Below are 15,288 nucleotides of genomic sequence, written 5' to 3' on the forward strand. Positions count from 1 at the left end.
GTTTCTAAGAATTTGTCCATTTCTTCCAGATTGCCCAGTTTGTTGGCATATAATTTTTCATGGTATTCTCTTATAATTGTTTGTATCTATGTTATTTGCTCCCTGTGTGGCTCAGTAGGTTGAGCGCCCGACTCTTGCTATCAGCTCAGGTCATGATCCCTTGGCTCTGAGATCCAGCTCCGTGTTGGGCTCTACACTAGTGTAAAGCCTGCTCGGGATTCTCTCTCTCTCCCACTGCCCATCTCCCCACCCCTCTCTCTAAAAACAAAATAAAAATTAAAAAAATATTATCAAATTAAAATATTAACTGCACAATTTAGAAAATACACCAAAGAAAGAAAGAATGAAAGAACAACTCTGGTTAGATTTTAGCCACCAGTCTTTTATTTCTGTTATTCTTCTTAGTTGTGACCATACTTTCTGTACAAGTTTGTATCCTGCTTTTGAACATAAATATTTAAATGAAAAGTAGCCGATATTTGAAACATTCTCAATTTATTGACTTGCTAGGTAATTCATGGCTTAAAAACACACATCTCAAAAGCATTGTACTGCTGAAATATTAGTATTATATGAAAGTAAATTAAATGAGTAATGAAGACATCAAGTTATTAAAATTTTCTGAAGTGTATGATAATTGCTTCATCTGTCATGCAGCAAACTATGTAATTATCTAATTATCTGATTCATGTGATCATGGTAGCCTATCTTTACAGATAGTTCAGGCACAAAAGTATATTTTGGAGTTTGAGTTGCCTGAGATTTCTTGCTACCTTGATTTTATGTAAATATATATGATGTTTATAACTCCATATGCACACCCGGACTGGAATGTGTAAGCATAGTGCCAATAAGCTTCAGCCAAAGACTACCAGAAGCACACCTGTAGTTGAACAAGTTCAACTTGTCACTTGTTGCAGGGAGGGTGAATACACGCCATGGGAAATCATGGGTCTTAGTAAGACAGTGTTAGAAGGAAGCTTCAGTCGTGTGACCCGGGGGAGAGCCTAAGGAAGCAGACATGGCCTCCAGATTGGGTGCTGTTGGAAAGTGGGGCAATTGTGTGATTGAGGGTCTTAATGAATCTCATCTATAGGAAGGGAAAACTGGAATGATGATAAAGCTGTACATGGTAAAGAAGTAGCAGTCACTCATTTGGTCTAAGAGAGGGGAGGTGTGTGGCATTTTGTGGGTGGCACAGTGACCTGTTTTTGTCTGTGCTTGGCCAAAACCATGAAGTGGTCTGGCTTTGTCTCATTTTCTTCTGGTTTCAGGGCAGGCTTGTGTGAGGCTGGTATTCTGGGAAATTGTTTTTGTCTCCTGGCAGAGTCACACGGTCCAGCTGTGAGCCCCGGGCCAGCTTCTCAATGTCAAGGGTGGCTCTTCTTCCTTTCCTAATAGCTTCAGTCATTTTTCTTCTAGAACTGGCAGATCTCACTAGTTTACACGTGCCACACTGCCCGTCTGCAACAAGTATAATCCAATTTTAGGCTGGGTTGGATAAGAGAGTGAACATAAAGGAAACATTCTCCCCAGAAAGGATGGTTCACTACTACTACTCATTGGTCCCCTTTGTAAACAATTGGCTCTTTTGAGAGCTGATCCTTTTCTCCTCCCCAGCCTAGGCTCAATGTTGTTTTCTCTGTTGTCACTAGATGAACACTTGGCAACAAGACAAAAACAAGGCAACAGTCTTTTCTTATGGTAAAAGTGATGATAGATGTGAATTTTCATTTGCATTTTGTTTTGAAAGAAGCATCTCATAAGTTTTTAATAATCTCTAAGGGGAGAAAGAAATTGTTCTCTACGCCTTAGGTCAAGGATTTTCTGCTCTGGTCACCACTAAGCATTGCTAGAGGTCATTTGATTCTGAACGTCTTCCTCCCAGTTCCTTTTTTTTTAACTAGAAAATGAACATCTCTTGCTTTTGGCATTTAGAAGAGCTTCTGTGATTCTCTATTGAATTCTCTACCTGCTGTTTCTTTCTTATTCTTTGGAGAATGGCCTGCTTGACTTTTTTCATGTTAGCATGACTAGTATAAAAATTAATTTCTGGAATATTTTATGGTATATTGGAAAATCCATGTGTTCTTGTTTGTAAAACTTAGAAATACCAGAAGCCACACTATTACCATAACTGCCTATTTATCTACATACATATTTATTCAAAAGATATATGCTAAGCACACGGTGTGCCCATAAGCTTTGTCCTAGACATTGGACACCAGGGCAGGAGGGAGGAAGGGTGAAGAGCCATCTATGGGTTGGTATTCCTGCTCGGTCACTTGCTGGTTGGGCATGCTGAGCAATTAGTTATCTCTCTAAATTTACATTCTTCCTCTGTACAATGTGGGGATCCCACTAATACTTCCCCTTAAGGCTGCAGGAGGATGGAAAGAGATCATCTGAGTTAAATGTTTAGTACGGTGCTGTCACAGTTAGTACTAAAAGAAAGCCATTGCTATTTTTTGAGGATTAAGTGGTGAATAACTAGATGCTATCCTTCGTCAAGGAACTGGTGGAGGCTTGGGCTCCGCTACCTAGTGATGTAACTGGGAAGACTGGAGGCATCTCATTCTTGGGGAGGGTGTTGGGGGGCAGGCAGCAAGACGAGTGCTGTAGAGAAGGAATTGCCTAAATAAGACCTGGTGGGTGAGTAAAAGTTGACCAAGCGGTGGTGAAGAGAGAGAAAGTGAAGGAATGCGGCTAGTGGAGAGCAGGGTGTCCCTGCAGTGGGAACACAGTGTCAAGTGCTCGATGTGACAAGGGCAGTTCCTCGTGGCTAGACTGTGGACAGGGAGGGAGGCAGTGGGAAGTGTGGTTGGAGGGGCAAGTGAGGACAAGATCTCAAGGTCCCTCTGTTCAAAGCTTAGTATCTTGGACTTTATTTATCCTGAGGACAATAGGACTCTGGAGTCAGTTTCCTGTATCACCACTGGTACCCCTTCTAAGAAGGTACTCAAATTAAACATTTTAAGTGGATAAAGGAAATCGTTTAGAAATGTTTGTTGGAACAGATTTTTAAAAAATGTTTTTATCCCTGGACGGAAACGCCAGAAAGTAAATTATACTCTCATTCATAAAACATAGTGACAGTCGCCCATGTGTGCCCTGGCTCCTCTCTGATTTGACTTTTCTTGCCCCCTCATTCTTTACCTGTCCCTTATCCCATTACCCTCCATTTTGAAGATGCCATTCCTTATGTGTTCCATCCATGGTCTTAAAACTGCATGTATCCTTTTAAAAGATAGAATGTTTTAAGTGGGTTTTATTTTTTAATGTTTATTTTTGAGAGAGCCAGAGAGCAAGAAAGCATGAGCGGGGGAGGGGCGGGGAGAGAGACTGGAGACACAGAATCTGAAGCAGGCTCTAGGCTCCAAGCTGTCAGCACAGAGCCCCACGCGGGGCTCAAACTCACCAACGGCGAGATCATGACCTGAGCCGAAGTCGAACGCTTAACCCACTGAGCCACCCAGGTGCCCCTTATGTGGGTTTTTGACTTATCTACTTGGTATTCTATTAGCCCTGCATCTTTTGTTTTCCTCTTGATATGAAGCATCCATGTTGCTGTGTGTACATGTAGTTCATCATATGAACATCTAGTCCATTGCTTTGAACTGTCGCAAAGTCCATGTATAGTATGCATTGTAGCATCATTTATAATAACAGTTTGAAATAACCTAAATATTGCACACTAGGGAATGGCTAAGTAACCTCGGTACATTAGCAGTATGAAATAATGCCTCCATTAACAATACTCTGGATGCCATGGGAAACATGTTTATATAATGTTAAAGGAGAAATGCAGACAAAATTGTCTTTACTCTGTGCAAACTACCTCCTAATAAATACATATTCATACAGCCAATGGCCGGAAAGGATCAGAGAATGAAAACAATTCTGTATGTCAGAGCAAGGGAACTGTGGGTAACGTTTCTCTTGTAGCTGTTAATAGCGATTATGGTGTGCCTGGGAATTTAGCCTACACACGCTTTTCCCCTAGTATAATCTTGGGGGAGGGAAGAGATCAGAGCAATACTAATCTGCTGCCTGTCCCAGCGTTGGCATCTGGATGTCCCTCCTGAGGCAGAAGGGTGTGTCCTCCAATTTCAGCCGCATTTGCCACCACCACTCCCCATGGGAAATTGGACTGAAATTGAAACTCCTTTCAGAAGGCTGAGATAGATGGAGTTCTGCCAAAGTTAACTATCTTCAAGAAAAGGGAAGTGCATTAAGCTATGTAAAATATTATTCTTCCATTCGTGCAAAAAGACACGGACTTGTACGTGCATGGAAAATTTTTGGAAGAACAGACAAGAAACTGTTAACAGCAGTTGCCCCCCCTGGGGATGGAGATTGGGGATCTGGGGTAGGAGGGAGACCTATTTTTCTTTAAAGTATAAGAGAAGTATTTATTATTTTCTTTTAAGAAACCCTGTACCAGGTACCACTTTTTCAATTAAAATTTTATTTTTCAAAGTTTAAATCACCAAATTTCATGAACTTAACTTTTAAACATCCCTTTGATTAAAAAAAAAAAAAAAAAACACAAACTTTTTACTTTATTTATCTGTTTAGAGAGAGAGTATGGGGGGGGGGGGGTTGTGCAGAGAGAGGGAGAGAGAATCCCAAGCAGCCTCCACACTGCCAGTGCATGCAGGGTGAACTTACGAACCCTAAGATCATGACCCGAGCGGAAACTGAGTCCCACGCTTAAGGACTGAGCCACCCGGGTGCCCCTTAAATATCCCTTTTAAAATGTCTTAAATTTTTAACTCGTTACAAAGATTCTCCCCAAATAACAAATTCGTATTTTGAGCACCTCTTTTTAGTGGTGAGAGCTAAGCCCAATTCGAAGACTACTTACAATGCATTATGAATCCACAAAGCACAAAATACTGTGACCTTAATTCCAACGCAGAATGCAACCGACAAACAAGATAGACTAACAAGAATGACATCAGGATTAGAATCTGATGGCAGTTGTCCTTAACACGGATCTGCTGCAGGCTTTTTCCTCCACGCTTGGTGTTCGCGTTCCCCAACCCTCCGGGTGCGGCGGCCTCATCTGTCCCGGGGCCCCCCCGCTCCCGGGGGGGGGGGGGCCGGCCTCGCTCGCTCTCCCACCTGGGACTCCTTCCGCCGCCGGCCGCGCCACCACTTAGCGGGCCGAGGCTCCCCCGCCCGCCGCCGCGTCCCAGGGTGGCCGCCCCGCGCGCCGCGTCACTCCGCGCCCTCGGTGAGGACCTACCACTGGCCGCGCAGCGGAGGGGAGAGGCCGCGACCCTTCCCCTGCCGGCGGGCGACGCGCCACCACTCGGGTCGCCTCGGCCTGGCGCTAAATTTAAAACCGTTCACAGGCGCGGCCGGCTGGCTGCGGAAACGAAAGTTAATTCGTCCCGCGGGCCGCCTCCCGGGCTCCGCCGGCCCCTCCGCGCGCCGCGCTAGCGGGGATACACCCTTCCCCCGCCATCTTCCGCCGGCTCCGGGCAGGTCCCGCGCTCCGCGGGTGAGGCCTGCTCGCGCCCCGCGAAGAAGGCGGGAGGCAGGGACGGCATGGACGGCGGGGACCGGGCTCGCGCCCGGCAGCACGTGTTCCTGCTTCCAGGTAAATACGCCCGCCCCGAACGGCGGCGCGCCTCGCCCGGCCCTCCGCCCGCGCGGTCCGGCGGCGGCGGCGGCGCGCGGCCGGACTTCCACCTGGGGCGGCGGGGCGCGCCCCACGTCGGCTCTCGGCGCTCGCGGCCCTGCGCGCGCACCCCAGCGGGTCCCACTCCCGCGCGGAGCCCGGGCGCCGCGGGCACGGGCGCTGCGCGTCCCCGGGCCCCCGGTGTGGGACCAGATTCTCTCCCCGACGCGTCGCACCCGCTCTTGGTCACTCCTTACAGCTGGCTGCGGGGTTTGCAACCCAACGCCGAAAGCGCAGAAACGGGCCGAGCGTTATTTCTCCGGCTGCGGTGGGCTGCAAGGAGCGGCCCAGGCCTGTGGAGAATGACGCGGGCTCAGGGTCTCGCGGCACGCTGTGGGGCCCGGAAGTGTCTGTTTCGGGGGGCAGTTTGCTGTCCCCCTCTCTCTCCCCACTCGGCAGCTGGCCCAGCTCTGGGTTCCTGCCGGATAGGATCCAGTGAGCCCGGAAAGGCCTCAGACGCTGTGCACCTTTCTAACAAGGCCCAGATGATGGTAGGGGTTAGGACAAGTCTTCAAAGAAAGTCAGGTGGGTAGTTAATGACATAAGTGATGGAGCCAGGCCCTTTTTCAGCCTCCCCCTAGGTGGTGAGGGGCCATCCGGGGTCTGCAGAGGATTGGAGAAATAGATAGTGAGATACCGCACGCGATGGGCTCCAGGAAGTGTCAGAATCAAAGGCGTTTGGGACTAGGGAATGCAAGCCCGTCAAGTTTGGCCCTCTTGTAGATTGATACTTTGATATGATGGCATAACATTGGAAATAAGGAGAATCCTTGGTTCACTGTGTTTAATTTTTAGGTTTAGCTCAGCAAATGCAGTGTTTTTACACCAAATCATGGTCTGATGATGTTATAGGTATGTAGCAATCTAGACTTTCATGATGAATATTGAAAATTCTTACCTGACAGTGTGTCAAGAATATTTTTGTGTGTATGTTTCACTTTCTCTCCCTTTATAGTTATTACACACAATACAGTATACAAATTTAAGTGTGCAATTCAGCAAATACACTCATGTATTTTCATTGTGTACATGTATGTGTACACCCCTGTAATCATCCCCCAAGTCAAGATGTAGAACTTTTTCAGCAAGCTCATGCTTGCTGCTAGATAGCCACGGGTCAGTGCTGACCTTTGTCACTAGAGATTTGTTTTGCCTGTTTGGGTAAGTGTGTACTCCTGTAGGTCTGGCTTCTTTCACTCAGCAGTATTTCTTGAGATTCATCCATATTATGTGTAGCAGTGGTTTGGTTTATTGGTCGATTTGTGTTTTCGTTGTTGTGTGTATTTTATTGTATGAATATCCATACTGTTTATTTCCTCTGCTGTGGGTGGACATTTGGATTGTTTCCACTTGGTAACTATTGTGAATTGCACTTTTTTTTTTTTAAGTTTATTTATTTTGGGAGCAAGCAAGAGAGAGGGGGAGGGGCAGACAGAGAGGGAGAAAGAGAGAATTCCAAGCAGGCTCTGCACTGTTGGCACAGAGCCCAACACGGGGCTCAAACTCACCAACCTTGAGGTCATGACCTGAGCTGAAACCCGAGAGCCAGATGCTTAACTGACTGAGCCACCCAGGCACCCCGTGAATTACACTTCTAAGAACATTCTTTTATGAGGCTTTTGGTAGAAAGAGGCACTCATTTCCCTGGCGTGTGTACCCAGGAGTGGAATTACTGGTTTTGGGGATCTGTATGTTCAGCCTTAGTAGATGCTGCTAACGGTTTTCCCAAGTGGTTATACCGATTTACACTACCACCAGCCGTGTGTGAGAGTTCCCATTGCTTCACATCTTCACCAGAGATTTGTATAGGCAGTTTTTTAAAAGTTTTGTATTTGAGAGAGAGAGAGAGAGGGAGGGAGAAAGGCAGAGAGAGAGGGAGAGAGAGAGAATCCCAAGCTCAACATGGGGCTCCATCTTGCGACCCTGAGATCCGGACGTGAGCCAAAATCAAGAGTCCGACACTTAAACAACTGAGCCACCCAGGTGCCTGGAGATGTATATATGCTACAACCATTAAAGCAAATTTCAGGGTTTTGATAGAATCTAGCAAAGGCCTACTCGTATACATGTTTTACATTAGAAAAATCTTCTTCTTGTTTTTGTCGCATCAATTCAGTGAGATTTTAAGGGTAGGAACTCCAGTTCTTTCACAATCAAGTGCATTATTATTATTTGGATACACACAACGGCTGCTGATAATTTGAGTTTCTTATTTTGTTCTGTTTAATTGGTATTGACATTTTCATTCTTGAAAATGCATATATCCTCATCGTATTAAACACAAAAACCTGGGGCGCCTGGGTGGCTCAGTCGGTTGAGCTTCTGACTTCGGCTCAGGTCATGATCTCATGGTCTGTGGGTTCGAGCCCCGCATCGGGCTCTGTGCTGACAGCTCAAAGCCTGGAGCCTGCTTCAGATTCTGTGTCCCCTCTCTCTCTGACCCTCCCCCGTTCATGCTCTGTCTCTCTCTGTCTCAAAAATAAATAAACATTTAAAAAAAACCCACAAAAACCTTCATTAACTATTGCATCCCTGAAAATTAAAAAAAAAATGTAATGTTTTACTTCTTTTTGAGAGAGAGACAGAGACAAAGTATGAGCAGGGAGGTGCACAGAGAGAGAGAGAGGTAAACACAGAATCCAAAGCAGACTCCAGGCTCTGAGCTGGCAGCACAGAGCCCGACGCGGGGCTCGAACCCACAGACCATGAGATCATGACCTGCACAGGAGTGAGATGCTCAACCGACTGAGCCACCCAGGCGCCCCATATCCCTGAAAATTTTAGGTTTAATGTGTTTACTGCTGGACTGTGAGAAGTTCAGTCTGCTTCCCGTTCAAAGCTGAGATGTCCTGTGGCCTATGAACTCATTGGAGAGGGCTGAGCCAGCTGCTCAGGAGCTGCGTTGTCTGGCTGGCTTGTTCTTTACCACTACTTGAGCTTCCTGTTCCTGCCTGTCCGGCCGGCCTTTAGTGCCACCTGCAGGCTTTGAGCGTACAAACATTGGTGGTTTCACAGTTCCTGCAGTGCAACAATGCCACTCAAACTTGAGGGCATAGGTCACCTGGGGAACTGGGCCCCACCCCCAGGGTTTTTGAGTCGGTGGCTCTCCGGAGAGGCCTGAGAATGTGCATTTCAAACAAGTTCCCAGGCGACGCTGATGCTGCTGGTCTGTGGACACCACTTCGAACCCCCGCACTGAGACAGCCCTTGGGAGTGAGTAGAGAGGAGTAGGAATGGCCAGCCCCAGGTTTAGCTCTCTTTTCGTGGGCCGGAATTTGTGTCCTCAGGGGTGTGCGTGTAAGTCCAGGGTATAAGGCCCATTTTCACAGACACATATTTGTGGGTTTTTTCTAGCAGATGAGAAATCAGCTACGGTAAGCTATGCATTTGAGACAAGGAGACTATATCCTCCTTGGAGTGAGCACCATAGCGCCAGTCAAATTGGGCCCTTAATTAAGAAAACAAAGATTATAGAAGATTTTTCAAGAATATTTGGTGGAAGCCGTTTGTACTCAGTTTTAGGACATTTCTGGGATCGGAGGAACTTACTCTGTTACTGGAACACAAGCTCATTAACCAACAGATGAATAGAACTTTAGAGATTTACCCATGAGGCAAATGCAAAGCCACTGGTCCTTGGGATGACACTTTTTTCTTGCCATTTAGTTCATGTTGTTTATCAAGTTGTCTACAATAACATTGTGTTATACATTGAAGGATATATTAAAAAGGACTATTTAGGCCTCTTGCTTTTTAATTCCTCTGAAGAAGTCAAAATTCCCAGAGAAACAAAAACTGAAACTTGGAAAGGATACTTGTGAGGTAGTAAGGCTTAGGGCCTTCCTTGACTTTCATAGGCTGCCAGGGACAGAACTGCCTCCCATGCAAGCAAGACAAGCATTTCTTGTAGTTTGGGATGGCCTTCAGTGTTTCTCCAAAAAGGCCTGTGGGTTCTAGCCTATTCACAGTTTTAGTTACTGTAAGAGACCATTAACATCTCTATCTTTTAGAATTTGGTATAAGTTTCTATCTCTCTTTGCTGCCCTAAAAATAAATGTTTAAGCCATATTCTTAATATTTTTCTCTAGTCTAAGTTTTGTACACTTGTCAACTCTACTAGGTTGGGATAGACCCTAACGTGAAAGGTGGGCTGGGAACCGATTCACCAAGTATAGAAGTCTGTGTGGATTGTTTGTGTGGCTGCACCCTGTAGCTGGACCATCTCCAAGGAGATGTCAAAACATTGGAAAACCCTAATGTTGTGTGAGGGAAGAAAGGAAGGACAGAAATGATCTCAGGACCAGTAAATTGATTTGGGTTAGCTTAGGCTGAAAGCATCCCTCATTCAGCCCCCTGATTAAAAAGCCCCCAGATCAAGGTAGATGCCACATCACATTTTCAGCTGTAGACAAGTTTTGCAATAAAATTATTCACCTTTATCTCCAGAAAACACACGTTCAAAAGCATTTTAAGAAGAATTGTATTTGTTACTTCTTTCCCCACAGCATGAATAGTGCCAGCTTTTGCACGGTAGAGGATGGGTTGCTTTTGGGGGGGAGGTAAGAATCACAGGCCGGCCGGCCTGCCTGCCTACCTTAGACATTCCAAATACATTAATGAGCCTTTTATGAGAGGCAGCATGATGATCACAAACAATACGATCCTCTTTGTCTCTCCAAATAGAATACAGAAATAGATTTGAAAGCATTGTGAGAATGCAGGCTTTAGAACCATGTTCTAATTAAAGGATTAAAAAAAATCAACTTTAAAAGGCAAAAGTAGTTTTTGTAATTAATGGTAGAGACAATTTATATTAATGTTATTTCTGATTCGAGTCTTGTAACTTTTTAATAAGCCCACAAGAAACACCTCTTATTTGAAAAAAAATAATAATAATAGTGTGAAGTATGTGGTAAAGGAAGAATTGCTATAGACCCAAATGACTTTTTTTTCAGTGACCCTAAAATGCATAAATAAATAAAACTTTTTTCCTCCTTTACCTAAAGGCACATGGTTAATGTCAGAAGAAAACTGTAAGCAGATTTTTTTTTTTTAACATTTATTTATTTTTGAGACAGAGATAGACAGAGCATGAACGGGGGTGGGTCAGAGAGAGAGGGAGACACAGAATCTGAAGCAGGCTCCAGGCTCTGAGCCATCAGCACAGAGCCCGACGCGGGGCTCGAACTCACGGGCCGTGAGATCACGACCTGAGCCGAAGTCGGCCGCTTAACCAACTGAGCCACCCCAGGCACCCCAGATTTTTTGTTTTTTTGTCAACACTGTTTACATGTATGCATGTTTGTGTTTGGAAATCTAGCTTGTGGGCTGAAAGCTTCCTTATTTTCAGAAGAGCTTATTCACAGGGCAGGAACCTGTACTGTACTTGGTAGGAGATGGGGCACAATTCCAGCACTGGTTTTAGACAATCTCTGAATAATTAAGCTCCGCTTCTTGGGAGATTTGTCTTTTACTGAATAGTCTTCTGCAGGCCGTCAGCAGCACGGGAGTCTCTGAGTTCCCCAGCATAGAGCATGTTTAACGTTTTCCACACAAATCCTGAGGCTGGTTTTGTCTTTACGAGGCTTTTTTTGGTGGCAGTTCCGCCGACCTTTTCTCAGACGGCCACTGGATCTGCCCTATCTGAGCACACTCTGAAGCGGGTGGACTTAGTCGGTTGTCAGTTGTGCAGTCAAGCTGAGCCTGATACTGTCCCGCTAGTAATTGTTCCGAAAGATTTAGGATATTTATAAGAACTTTTAACTCTCACACATTTATCCTCCAGGGCAGAAAAGAGTTTTCATAAAAGGAAAGTAAGAAATGTTCACAATTTTTATTTGAGTATGGTTGTCACCTCATGTTATGTTAGTTTTAGGTGTGCAACATAGTCTTTCAGCCACTCTGTGCGTTATGTGTGCTGTGCCCACCACGAGTGTAGCTGCTGTGTCACACACCCTGCAGTACTATGATACCATTGGCTGTCCTCCCCATACCCTACCTTTTATTCCCATGACTTGCTCATTCTGTAACTGATACCTGGATCTCACACCCCCCTTCACCCCACCTCTTCTCCTCTGGCAACCGTCAGTTTGTTCTCTGTATTTATGGGTCTTTTCTGCTGTTTACTTTGCTTTGCTTTGTTTATATTCCACATGTAAGTGAGATCATACGGTATTTGTCTTTCTTTGTCTATTTCACTTAGTATAATACCCTCTAGGTCCATCCATGTTGTTGCAAATAGCAAGATTGCATTGTTTTTATGGCCAAGTAATATTCCATTGTGTATGTATGTATACACACACATTTTACACACACACACACACACACACACACACACACAATCACATCTTCTTTTTCCATTCATCTATTGATGGACACTTGGGTTGATTCCATATCTTGGCTGCCGCAAATAATGCTATAATAAATATAGGGATGGCCATAGCAACCTTTTTCTAGATAGGTCACCTAAGGCAAGGGAAACAAAAGCATGTCAAAATAAAAAGCTTTTTTAAAAAGTTTTGACTACATCAAAATAAAGAGCTTCTGCACAGTGAAGGAAACCGTCAACCGAATGAAAAGGCTACTCACTGAATGGAAAAATATATTTGCAAATAATATATTCAATAAGGGGTTAATATCCAAAATATAGAGAGAACTTATACAACACAACATCAGGAAAACAAATAATTTGATTAAAAAATGGGCAGGAGACCTGAATAGGCATTTTCCCAAAGAAGACATCCAGATGGCCAATAGACACATGAAAAGATGCTCACCATCACTCATCATCAGGGAAATGCAAATCAAAACCACAATGAGATGTCACCTCACAACTGTCAGAATGACTAAAATCAAAAAGACAAGAAATAACAAGTATTGGTGAGGATGTACAGAAAAAGGAACCCTCATGCACTGTTAGTGGGAATGCAAACTGGTACAGCCACTGTGGAGAACAGTATGGAGGTCCCTCAAAAAATTAAAAGTAGAATTGCCATATGAGGGGCACCTGGGTGGCCCAGTCGGCTAAGCCTCCAACCTTGGCTCAGGTCATGATGCCTGTGTTTGAGCCCTGCATTGAGCTCTGTGCTGACAGCTCAGAGCCTGGAGCCTGCTTTGGATTCTGGGTCTCCCTTTCTGTCTTCCCCTCCCCCACTGCACTCTGTCTCTCTCAAAAAATAAATAAACATTAAAAAAATAAAAAAGAAATACCATATGATCTAGTACTTCCACTACTGTGTATTTACCTAAAGAAAACATAATTTTTTATTTGAATAGCAGAAAAGGGGGGCACATGGGTTTTTCCCATATCCTCTAAGCTTTTACCATGATGTTAAGACACAAACAACTTATCAGTATTTTCTAAAGTGTTGTAATAAAACATACCTAAAACTAGATTTATGCTATTTATTGGCTCTGTGTCCTTGGACAAATTGCATCTTCTTTGTAAAGCCTCAATTTCCTCATCTCTACAGTGGGGAGAACAGCTCTTTCTCCTAAGCTCCCCTTTGCACCCCAAGATCTTAGTCCCAGACCTGGGACAGAGTAGGCATTCGGTAAACATTCACTGAAGGATGCATGTCTCACGTGCCATTTTTTCCTGCAGTCTTTGCTACACTGCCCTTTGTCCTCCTTTTACACTTCTATCCAAATCCTACCCCTTTCTTCAAGGCCTGGTTCAAAGTTAGTTTCCACAAAGCTAAGCCATTTGTATAGACCACAAATGAATTCCAGTATTCTTCAATTTTTCTCATTTTTCTATTTCTGCCTTTATTTCACTCTGCACTCACACTCCTCACTAAAATACTCAGGGTTATTGGGGTTATACAACATATCTCTGTTTGAATGCCCGTGACTTTGGGTCTGCCTGGACTCTCCTGCCTGCTCGTCTTCACGTTCTCTGCCTGCCAAATGCCTGCCTGTCTCTTAACCTCAGCCCCTGGCTCCTCCAGGCAACCTTCCCTCCGAGCCTCTCCCCTGTGAGTGTGCGAGCTCGCGGTACCTTCTCGGCCACCTACGCATCTTGTGATTATTCTGTCCACTATCCTTTTTATGTAAAGATGTATCGAACCCCCAGTACATGCCAGCAGCTGGAGAGAATCCACGTGCGTTCCGCCTGCATCACCACCACCAGCTCCTCAGTGCTGGGCACCTTGGCCTGAGGCTCCAGAGCCCTCCCCTGCCCAGTGCCTCTGAAAGCAGAGGCGTGCCACTGAGGACTTCCAGCCTTTTTGTTCAGAGGTCCTTTATCCGTGCCTTTTAAATATCTGCCTTTCTAGGTATACCTTGCCTTTCCAGGTATGACTGTTGCTAAAGTGGAATGGGCTGCCTGCTGGAGTGGTCAGATCTGCATGTTCTGATGCCTGTTTTATCATCCGCCTCTGAAACGCCGAGGATCCAAGCTGGCCGAGGTCTCTAGGCGGAGCTAATTTCTCTGCAAGAGTCTAAGACATTTGGTGAGGCTCTGCTTTATCAGTATAGAATAGTATAGATTAGACTATACTGTACTATACTATGCTATACTATACTGTATATTTTAATAGTAGAATATTATTAGAACAGTAATACAGACCCAGTGCTGTATGGAAACTTTACCCAGTTCCCAGTATGGAAACTTTAGCGATGCAGAAAAATATAAAGAAGGAAATAATTTATCTATCATCTTGCCACTGAGAAATAACAATTTTGGAAATATTTCTTTCCAGTCTTTTTATATTGTATGTATCCTAGTGTGAACTCCGTGTTTTTCATTTTTTTTTTCTCATTTTTCTATTTTTAACTTTATCTCACTGTTTATTCTTTCTACTTATACTATGAATTTATTTCTTTTTTAAGAAAAAATTTTTAATGTTTATTTTTGAGAGAGAGACAGACAGAGCATGAGCGGTGGGGGAGCAGAGAGAGAGAGAGGGAGACACAGAATCAGAAGCAGGCTCTAGGTTCCAAGCTGTCAGCACAGAGCCCGGTGCGGGGCTCCAACTCACAAACTGCAAGATCATGACCGGAGCTGAGGTCGGACACTTAACCAACTGAGCCACCCAGGTGCCCCTGAATTTATTTCTATTGTAACAAATATACCAAATAGGTTTTGCTTCAGGGCACCGAGGTGGCTCAGTTAAGCCTCTGACTCTTGATTTGGCCTCAGGTCATGATCTCATAGTTTGTCCCTGCATCAGGCTCTGTGCTGTCAACGTGGAGCCTGCTTGAAATTCTCTCCCTCCCTCTCTCTCTCTCTCTGCCCCTCCCCTGCTCATTCTCTCTCTCTCTCTCTCTCTCTCTCTCTCTCTCAAAAAACAATTAAAAAAAAAAGTATTACTTCACAGCATAGACTGCATATTTTGAATGGATTATCTTTAACAGTGGGTAAAGACTGAAAATACAAATAGATGCAGGACAGGTGAACGTAAATTCACAGAACCATGATGGCCACAATGGCAAGCTGGGATTCTTTGAAAGCCATTTGAGGTTGAAGTTTTTAGGACAACCATGGCCTCCTGCAAACGTCCCTTGGTGTGCTTACCATAAATAGGATGCCAGTTTGAGTAGACCATGAATCTGGCTTGGTATGGAAATTACTATGCATTTAATGTTGAGACCTTCAT

At 44.7% G+C, this 15,288-nt stretch overlaps 1 protein-coding gene across 3 annotated transcripts in view; it reads left to right on the forward strand.

Moving 5' to 3' along the window:
- The first annotated feature begins 5,273 nt into the window (after positions 1 to 5,273).
- RNASEH2B (ribonuclease H2 subunit B) overlaps positions 5,274 to 15,288 on the forward strand; it is a 59,291-nt gene continuing 49,276 nt past the window's right edge. The window contains exon 1 of one of the 3 annotated variants that reach the window (XM_060637241.3): positions 5,274 to 5,608. In XM_060637241.3, coding sequence (XP_060493224.1) covers positions 5,557 to 5,608 — 52 coding nt within the window. In that variant the 5' untranslated portion in view covers positions 5,274 to 5,556. The other 2 variants (XM_060637238.2, XM_060637239.2) reach the window with 2 other exon arrangements.

The sequence above is a fragment of the Panthera onca genome, chromosome A1 (assembly GCF_046562875.1).
Source record: "Panthera onca isolate mPanOnc1 chromosome A1, mPanOnc1 haplotype 2, whole genome shotgun sequence".
Classification (NCBI taxonomy): domain Eukaryota; kingdom Metazoa; phylum Chordata; class Mammalia; order Carnivora; family Felidae; genus Panthera; species Panthera onca.